Raw genomic sequence first — 9924 nt, 5'->3', positions numbered from 1 at the left:
AAAGCATCGTTCCCAGACACTTTGTGATCGTGCACAACAACGCCGACAACGCCCCCTTGTTACCTACGTCAACCACGTCAACGTCAAGTGGTCAAGTACGCTACGTTTTGTCGTGTTGTTGCTGTTTCTGCTGGGGCGTTTGTTTGCATTTGCTCCAGTTTTATACATCGGTTGCTACTGTCAAAATGTCGTACAGAGACAGAGGGTAAGTTTGCAATACTTCGCCACAAAATAGAGAGCCAACGTGATGAATCCCCATTGGTGTAATGTCGATGGAGCGTTGTTGTTGTTTACGCCTAAACGACACGTCGCTTTGTTTTTCACCGCTTACAGTGAATCGATTGGTTTCAGGAAGTGGAACATATTGAAGCCTCGGTGTTGTGTTTTGTTCGCGTTTGTTGCGCTTGCTTCGAACAGCTGCGCATCGGTGGATTTTTCTCTTTTTTTTTCTCTCTCTCTCTTTCTTGCTACATACTACATTGTTAATGAACTCTTTTATTAGATATTTCACTTGTTTGAGGTCGAGGGTACAATTGCTGGAGGGATATGCTTTGAGGCCTATTTTTATTGCATTGCATTCTGCTCTTATTTCTCACTCACTGTGCCCACAGCCATGTCAGCAATCTCTGCCATTGCGATGTGCACCTCCGTACCCACTGAACCTATCCACCTGCTATATAATCAGTGCAGTGTCTACTTTACGACTCTGAGGCCCTCTACGGCTCCACTAGTCCACTCTTAATTATTATGTGACTTGCTTTGTTCATGAACACTTCATATACACTGTGGTTAGTTGCTTGTGTGGAATGTTACGTTAGGCTTAACATCAACAAGGGGAACTCCTACTCATTTGGTGTCTGCTGCACTTTTCATTGTTTTTTTTTTTTCTTCTATTTCTGAGCTGCTCTTCGAAACATCAAGCACCTTCTTACTTTGATGTGTGGGGAGCCCGAGGGCTTCGGGTGCCATGATTAACTGACGTTTGGAGACCACTGTACTGATTTCAGTAATTCTTTGGAGCCCATAGGCTTAGATCAATACGGCCTTTCTCTAGACTTAGCATGCAGAACGTCTACTGCATACGCCGCATGATGTCTTCAGTATCTTACTTAAAACATCCATCTTGGACCGTTGGCAATCATTTATTCCAGAGGAAAAAGGACAAAGAACAGACAGCAGCACACGAGGGGTCTCCAGCATTCCGAACCATCTGTCCAAACCATCAATCTGTATTACATTACACTTTTCGTAGACCAGGACATTGTTTACCTGAAACAAGATGCAGGGATGCGTTACCTCCGTGTAAGAGGAAGGTATCTCATTGGAGGCAGGGATGTGTAAAATCCCACGCAACATTTATATAGCACCACATCATACCTGGGCAAGAGACCCTACTACAACCTTTGGAAAGCTAAAGGAGCATGGAAGGCACCTCAAACATATATTTTTTTTACCACGTGATACTAACATACTACCTTGAGGAACTGTTACGCAGGACCATTATGGACAAGATGATTATGGCTGATGTTTGTAGGAAAAGGTGAAACTGCAAAGCACTTTTGCAGTGTGCAAGGAAGCATGGAGGATTTTATGCGGGGAAACCTGTAAATTGTGACAGATAATATCACAAAGATAGGCAAGCTGACTGAGGAACCCCATAGCGAAAAAGCCGGAGCATGTTTGTGTTGTCCGTGTTTTTGCCCATGCTCAGGCTTCTTTACCGTGGAGTTTGCTGTAAATTGTGGTTCTCGTGCTATTTTGTGATTCAGGGCGCCACGTGTGAAGCAGTGGAATAGGCACGTTGACATTAATGAAACCTTTCCCCTTACCACCATTGTCATTGACATCCCTTTCTTGGACACCTTAGGACTTTGATCCTCACTGTGAGGCGACTCATTATTTCATTTTCCACATCACCACCTGCAATGGGATAGTGCGTATTGCCACTGGCGATGAAACTCCCCGACAAATAAAATTCAACAATCATAAAATAAAGTTGTTTTTTTTGCTTCCCTTAATAGCAATGATCAGCGTGGTCACTGGGGCGATCCCAAGGGACGGCAACCAGGGGAAAGGCTCCGCAAGCCCAAGTGGGATATGAGCCGCCTTCAGCCCTTCCAGAAGGACTTCTACAGGGAACATCCAGCCACTGCCAGTCGCTCTCATGTATGCATCCTTGTTTCACGCAGCACATCGAATAAATGCATTGTAGAGAAAATTCAATCAAAAAATCAGATGTTACGGAACATATGAATCTTGTTTTGGTTGTTTAGAATTGGGGGTTTGTTGATCTAAAGCAATAGCCTTATAAGGCCCACCAAAGTCAATGGCCACGTACAAGTTAACTTCGATTAAAACTAGGGTTTCTCATTTTCGGCATTTTATTTTCCTGGAAATCCTGGAGGTGTCTATCGGCATCTATTTGATTTAAAAAAAAAGCGGATTTATTCGGGAGTGATATTTTGAACTAAAAGATAAATGCCCGAATTATTTATACTGTGTTACTGAAAAAAGCTTGAATCCGCCATAATAAGACAGCAGTAGGACGCAAACAAATAAAATATCATATTATTTGTTGACACTGCAAAGATTTCCATAGGGATAAACACCTAGAACTTGCTGTAATACACACGTGTGCGTCATCATGCTTTCGTCAGTCACTGCGACACGCTCCTTCCTGTTAGCGACAGAGTCTTGAGAATGTGAGCTCAACGTTTGCACTGGAAACTGGCATGGCCAGGATGCTTAAGGCACAAGCAGTAAAACTGGGAATAAGTGGAAGGAAAGGACACATCCAGAATGGAACACAAAAAGGTCACTGATTGCGCTCAATGTCCAACAAAGGACTAACCAGCCAGCATTCCTAATGGTGTAAGGTCATCCTTCACTGAAAACACAAACAATTGAACAGGTCCTTCACCCAAAGATGACCACAGCAGGCACATTTTGAGAACAGGAAGTGACATTGGAATTTTCCTTCTTTTGCCCTCTCGGGAGAGAAAAAGATTGCTGCCACTTTCGAGCAATACCGATAGACTCGGAGTAGGCAGATTTTCAGAGAAAAACGTTTGGGGAGATGTTTTCCGGCAATGGGCAATTTTTTGGCAAATGCTGAACACCCTAGTTCAACGAACTCGACCCTTACATGCAATGTGTTTGTCATTTCCAACATTCGTTGTATGTCAAGATGGCAGGAAATGGTAGCTAGGTCAAAAGTATGGACAGGTAACAAGGCTATGTGAAACTGATCAAATGTCGTTTTTATTTAATTGTATTTAATATATTGTATTGTATTTATATGTATTGTCTAAATGTATTTATATATTTTTATATATTAAAATATTTCAATTTTATTTTTAATTTAAATATATTTGTTTGTAGGCGGCAGCGACAATTACACCGTACTCTAGGGTGTTCACGTGGGTTGCGTCTAGCACTTTTGCGTTATGAAATCACGAAACGAAACACTAGCTCAGTGCCTCTGCTGTTGTGATACCAAGTAGAGGCTAGCCTACTGGTTCATCGAAAGCTCGTCAACTATTAATGCGGGCACTGCATCGTCAATGATGGCTTCATCACTTAAATCCGCTACCACTCGCACATCAGCATCTGCAGTCATAAAGTCCTCAAAAGATTCGCAACAGTTTGGCAACTGCAGCATTTCTCCGAGAGGCATTCACCATTATCACACGCACCACAATTAATTCCCTTCATGTCATCGCTGAGCTCACAAGCCTTGTTCAGGGACAGTCCATCTCTCTTGAAGCACCTTCCAAGCATCTACACAGCCATTGATAAGGGCAACTGCATGCCTACTTTCAGGAAGCTCACCAATAATGGCCACTTTCGCTTTCCCATAGATGTCCCGCGAATGTGGCTCAGCTTCTAGGGCGTGAGCCGAACAGTGAGAGAGGTACACATGAAAAGTGGAGAGGTGCTACTATGCAGTTTGTCACAACTCAAAGATAGAGAGATAAGCCTGTCAGAGATTTCCATAGGACTAACACAAACTTCATCAGTTGTTCCTTGCTTGTTCGGTATAACCAACCACGATTCCGTCCGGAACAGTTGCAATGAGAGATGGGTGGGGTGCGTGGAGATCAGGATCAGAACATGAAACCCTGTGAAGCTGCCGCATTTAATTGCGTTCGCCTGGATGCCCAAGACGCAGCCTTTTTTTATATACAGTTTTTTTTTTTTTTATCCTTCATCAATTTTTTAATAAAGGCTGTGGAAGCAGCACTGATGCCATTGTTGCAGGTGGATTATGCGGCCAGGCGGACGTCCTGCACAAAAGTGCATGTAGCTCTGGATGATTAGTAGTTATCTAAAATTAATTAATTAACTTAATTAGATGTTTTTGGGAAAATGTGACACAGCAGAATTGGAGGCAATCATCTGAATCCACTTTTTTTTTTTTATATCCTGAAACGAGCATGTACTTAACATAGATCGCCAAATTTTGATGTGCAAATGAGCTGAAACCTGAACTACAAACTTCTCGAGCGCAGAACCAGCATGATCTTGGGTATATTTAGGCCGGAGAATGGTCTGTCTGGCAATTGGATCAGAAATTCTGAAATTGTGGGAAAAACTCACGAGTGCATTCTCATTATTCCTTCTAGATGGAGGTGGAAGCGTATAGGCGCCAACAAGAGATAACTGTGCGTGGTCGAAATGTCCCAAATCCAATCCTGTCTTTTGAAGAAGCCAATTTGCCAGGTAAGAATGTCATCAGCAGCTGCCCCGGTGATAAAATTTGTGTTGCCTCTCAGACTACTGCATGTCTGCAATTGCGCATGCAAACTACGTGTCACCGACACCGATCCAGGCCCAGGGTTGGCCAGTCGCCCTAAGTGGTCGTGACATGGTGGGCATCGCTCAAACGGGCTCGGGAAAAACTCTCGCCGTAAGCTCGAATGCCCCCTTTTTTTAGAATGTCGAGGGTGACGATAAACCACTTTGCGTTTGCAGTACGTCCTTCCTGCGATCCTTCACATTTCGCATCAGCCGTACCTGGAGCGTGGGGACGGCCCCATTGCCCTGGTTGTGGCCCCCACACGCGAACTTGCCCAGCAGATTCAGCAAGTGGCTGCAGAGTTCGGCCGTGCTTCGCGCATCCGCAACACCTGCGTCTTCGGAGGGGCTCCCAAGGGTCCACAGATCCGAGATCTGGAGCGAGGGGTCGAGATCTGCATCGCAACACCCGGACGTCTCATCGACTTTCTGGAAGCGGGAAAGACTAACCTGCGTCGTTGCACATACCTGGTACTGGACGAAGCGGACCGTATGCTCGACATGGGCTTTGAGCCCCAGATCCGTAAGATCGTAGACCAGATTCGCCCGGACCGCCAGACGCTGATGTGGAGCGCCACTTGGCCCAAGGAGGTGCGTGCCCTGGCTGAAGACTTCCTCAAGGACTACATCCAGGTCAACATTGGGGCACTCCAGCTGTGTGCCAACCACCACATCCTGCAGATCATTGACGTCTGCCAAGAAAGCGAGAAAGATGCAAAGTGAGAGCTTTTGCTTTGATTGAAAATGAGAGTAAGGCCTTTGGCCTCTTCTTTCAGGCTGATCAAGCTCCTGCATGAAATCATGAATGAAAAAGACAACAAGGTGAATCAAGCCCGGTTGTGACTTTGCTCTAAATCTGACTCACTTTGTTCTCACCCAGACCATAATCTTTGCCGAGACCAAACGCAAGGTGGACGACCTTACCCGTCGCATGAGACGCGATGGCTGGCCGGCCATGTGTATTCACGGGGACAAGTCGCAGCCCGAACGTGACTGGGTTCTTGGAGGTAAAAGCTGTGGCCCCCTTGCAGCGTGCCGTTGTGCCGTGCACCAATGTGTTGTAGCTTACGAGGCTGACATTTCTTAGATCATCATATTTGTCGAGCATTCTGGTGTAGTAAGTAGAAAAGGGTGTTGTCAAGCAGGGAGAAGCAGCAGTGCATATCTTCCAAACCTGTTCAAGACTTTTGTGCTTCTACGGAACACACTAAGCGCAGAAGATGCAGTGTTCTGTAACTTGTTCAAATAGCAGCTGCACACGTAAGAGCTATTAGAAGAGTCAAAAAAGGTGCCGGCCTCAGTGGCTCAGTCGGTAGATTCTGCTGCCGATCCGCCTGCTCATCCCAAGATTGCGGGTTAAAACCCGGCCAAGGACGGTGGCAACTCGGTGCAAGGGTACAAGTTGCTGAGACACGCCGTCTTCTGCGAGGGATGTTAAATGTGGTGTGACGAGCGCACATTAAAGAAACCTCAGGTTGGCAAAATTAATCCCCAGACTCGACCACTGTGGTGTCATTCATGATCACAGTTGTCTCCGGACATAAAGCCCCGAATTATTAGTTATTATTAATATTAATCAAAAAAGATGGTTCTCAGTGAAGCAAAGATACAAATGTAGGAACATGGTCTTTTTGCTCTGTGCAAAATCTATAGTCATTTGTACTTGACGGTAAATCGTCCTGTATTATTTAGTACGGTCAACTGCAGTTTCACAACACGCCCCTGTTCCTTTGATGCAGAATATGGATTGTCCGTAAATGCAATTGCAGCATCAGATTATGTATAGATTTTATGAGTTCCTGTCAAAAACTTGCAGTTGTTACAAATGGCCGTATAGTGAAAGCACTTGAACTTAAGCATAAATTTTTTGCTCGTGATACTAATGTAAGTAGTTGTTACATTTTTGTAGAGTCGTACAACCTCTAGATGATGCTCTGCCAATGCCTTTACTTGTATTTTTCTCCAGGGTAGCTGTCTCCTGTGCCTTTTCAAAATTGTCTTAAGTGCATTGGAGCTGTAAAAAAAAATTCTTAATTATGGTATTTATTGCAACATGGATGATAGATTGCACAGGGTTAACGGCCAGACACACGACAACTTCCGTAATAAGAGTGTCACAGTACTGTTCTGTTCTGTATATCTGTGCTGCTACCTGTTGTACCATTCATGTTTGTTAGTGCTCAAACGTCGGCAGTACTGCTGATGAGGCCCAAGAAGGCCGAAACAGCTGTCCAGTACTGGAGTGGCGACGTTTGAGCACTTACAAAACATATGCTACGCGTGCAGCCAAAGAGCTCCGGCTATTTTTTCCCCCTGTTGTACTATTCAGTCTCTTTTATTGACGACTGCAATTTGTCTTTAAGAGTTTCGCACAGGGAAGTCTCCGATCCTGGTGGCAACGGACGTGGCAGCCAGAGGACTGGGTGAGTGGTGCGAAAACTGCTTTGGAAGAGTTGCCACAGCTTGAGGACATTAGCAGCGAGTGGTATAAATGTGGCCGACATCTTTCTGTTTGTTGCAGAGGCACCCTAAGACCCGTCGTACAAATAGTGAAAACAAAACAAAAAAAGATGGGTCGGTGCCTCGGAGGGCCACTTCACAGCAGGGCTGGCCAAAGCTGGTCCTGGAGTCCTTACCTGTGGTTTTAGAGGGAGAATGAGAGGTAACAGCTGCAGCCGCAGCAGCTGTTACGCGCTCGTAAGTGGCGACCGGCAACCAAGCAAGCTTTTTGTTTTGCCCACAACTTCCTCGCACGTCCAAACCACAGGTAATGCAGTCGCTGGGTTCTCGCTGGCATTCTGTAGGGAGCGTTAACACTCTCTCGGCTGTTACGCAACCACCTTGGTGACCACACTGTTTGACAAATGCAGATGTGGACGACATTAAGTTTGTCATCAACTACGACTACCCCAATTGTTCGGAGGACTACGTGCACCGCATTGGCCGCACGGCACGTTCCAATAAGACTGGCACAGCCTACACCTTCTTCACCATGAACAATGGCAAGCAGGCTGGTGAGCTAATCTCTGTGCTCAAGGAGGCCAACCAGGTGGTCAATCCAAAACTCTTTGAGCTCATGGAAATGGGACGCAACTTCTATGGCCGTGGAGGTGAGGGGCCGCTTTCGTGCATAGCTGTTACGCGAGGATGCTTTGCTATGATTCGTTCAAGTATTGCCTATCCGATTGCATGCGTAAGCTCAGTTATGTGCTTTCACCTACACTGTAGGGTGAGGAAAATCTCTCATATGTCTCTCGGAGATACAGTACAGATGAGATAGGAAGTCTTTAAGATAGTACAGTATGGGAGCTCATAAGTTTAAGGCTCACTTCCTAAATTTGGTTTTAAAAAAGGCTCAGTTAAAGACTGTGACAAGAGGTATTGTTGACTCTTGCCAGTCAACTGCTATGCTGTATTCATCCATAAATGTGTACAACAGCAATGTTACGCTAGCGGAAATTCGTCCCAGTTCATTTTCCCATTCTCGTGCGGCGAAGCAGACGCGCACGAACAGTTTTCTGAGCTGCTTTGAAATGAAATCTCGAGGAAAAATGTCCATTTTTACCATTGACTAAGAATTCGGACTGGTTTAAGTTCGAAAAATCTGGCAGTGACTCCATGCACATGTGTCTAAAACATGTTTGAAATGGACATACTGAAGTGTGTTGCTGTGACATACTTTTGCCATAGATAGTTCGTCTGGATGCAGCTTGACTGCACTACGAGTATCAGCTCTTTCACTGCATGGGCAGTTGCTCCTGAGGAACGGGATTGCTGAAGCAGAGGGTAAAGACACGTACTGTGGAAATTGTGCAGGTGGCCGAAGCAGTCGTTGGAGGAACCCTGCGGCTGGACGGCTCACCGGGAGTAATGCTGTGGGGCCATCATACAACAGCCACTACAATGGACCTCAACAGCAGAATGGCACGCATAATCCTCGCCAAGACTACCAGCAGAATGGGATGCACAATTCGCGCCAAGGCTACCCACCCCTAAATGGCGGTCCATATAACGCCGGGGGACCTCCACGGATGGAAGGTTCCGGCTGGTAATAGAACATGTTTCTTTTAGGAGAAGAGTCTCCGATACTGTCATTTTCCTGTGCCACTTAAGTGTAAGCTTTCATGGATCTGGGAGTTTCCTTTTATATCTGTTGTAATGAATTGCCATCCTTTTTTGGACATACACCAGGTCTGCACTTGAAGTTCATGTCGAGCTTTCTTGTATTATTTTGTCTGGGTTAATAAAGTATTTATTAGCTTCTTAGTCGTTTGAGATTTTTGTGTTAGTGACACAAGCATCATATTTAGTGAGTTGTAGGAAACACTAATCGGATTGGAAGCTCAAGGTACTGCATGCTAAATTCCTTTTCTTTGGCTTTTGCTCACAATGAAGGCTGTACATGAGCAGTTACATGAGCAGTGGAATTCAATTAACCTTGCAGGACAACCACAAATACCAACATAGTGTGACATGCAACAAGTTGGAAGTAGGTTTCATCATTTCATCTCTGGTTCCAGCTAGAGCACTGCACGGGCCCGGGCCCCCGACCCGGCCCGCGGGCCGGGCCGGGCTTGTTATTGGCTGTGTGCTCCGGGCCGGGCCGAGCCCGGGCCGACAAAATACGCCAGCACCGCGGGCCGGGCTGGGCCCGGGCCTACAAATATGTTCCCGAGAGTCAGGCCCGGCCGGGCCACGCAGCTAATTCCACACATTGGAGATGCATTAGTTCTTATCTTCATGCGCTTGCGTCATTTCTGTGCATAGTTTGCAAAGACAAGCAAAGGGTACTGCATTATGCATATGATTCGACCCTCTAGAACATTCTCCAAGCCACTTTACATTGCTCCTCACATATTTCACAATCACTTTGGCAAAGCTTGGTGAGAGGGATAGGGACTGGGAGAAGCAGTTTGTCGACAGCATGCTCTATCTCCGCAAAATCTTGACAGTGTAACGATAACGCCCCGTGCGTTCTGGATTTAATTTGGTCTTGTGCGGTTACGGTGTTAAACCGCCATCACTTGTATGTTTGTCTTCTCTCCTTATAAATTTACTTATAAATTTGTTTGATAATCGCCAGAAACGCGTACCTCGCGGCTGGAAATACTAGGCCGGGATCTACTC

The 9924-nt window shown here is 45.7% G+C and overlaps 1 protein-coding gene across 2 annotated transcripts; it reads left to right on the top strand.

Moving 5' to 3' along the window:
- The first annotated feature begins 65 nt into the window (after positions 1–65).
- On the top strand, positions 66–9063 carry LOC135391584 (probable ATP-dependent RNA helicase DDX17). Of its 2 annotated transcripts, XM_064621884.1 has the most exons (10): positions 66–205; positions 2022–2166; positions 4626–4722; positions 4776–4909; positions 4975–5516; positions 5574–5619; positions 5678–5804; positions 7161–7220; positions 7668–7907; positions 8614–9063. In XM_064621884.1, the coding sequence occupies exons 1-10, from the start codon at positions 186–188 to the stop codon at positions 8847–8849; spliced, it is 1647 nt and encodes a 548-aa protein (XP_064477954.1). In that variant the 5' UTR covers positions 66–185; the 3' UTR covers positions 8850–9063. The 2 variants fall into 2 exon arrangements, with proteins under 2 accessions (XP_064477954.1, XP_064477955.1); XM_064621885.1 differs by lacking the exons at positions 7668–7907; positions 8614–9063 and adding an exon at positions 7319–7448.
- Positions 9064–9924: the final 861 nt, after the last annotated feature.

This window comes from Ornithodoros turicata, chromosome 4 (genome assembly GCF_037126465.1).
Source record: "Ornithodoros turicata isolate Travis chromosome 4, ASM3712646v1, whole genome shotgun sequence".
In the NCBI taxonomy this organism is placed as follows: domain Eukaryota; kingdom Metazoa; phylum Arthropoda; class Arachnida; order Ixodida; family Argasidae; genus Ornithodoros; species Ornithodoros turicata.
Note: the sequence above shows the minus strand (reverse complement) of the source record. Positions and strands in the feature narration are given on the sequence as shown.

Excerpts from the sequence above, each read along its gene's own strand:
- LOC135391584 (XM_064621884.1), top strand. The coding sequence starts at position 186 with ATGTCGTACAGAGACAGAGG. Across the intron at positions 5,517-5,573 it reads GAAAGCGAGAAAGATGCAAA|GCTGATCAAGCTCCTGCATG; the intron begins GTGAGAGCTTTT and ends CTCTTCTTTCAG. Across the intron at positions 5,620-5,677 it reads TGAATGAAAAAGACAACAAG|ACCATAATCTTTGCCGAGAC; the intron begins GTGAATCAAGCC and ends GTTCTCACCCAG.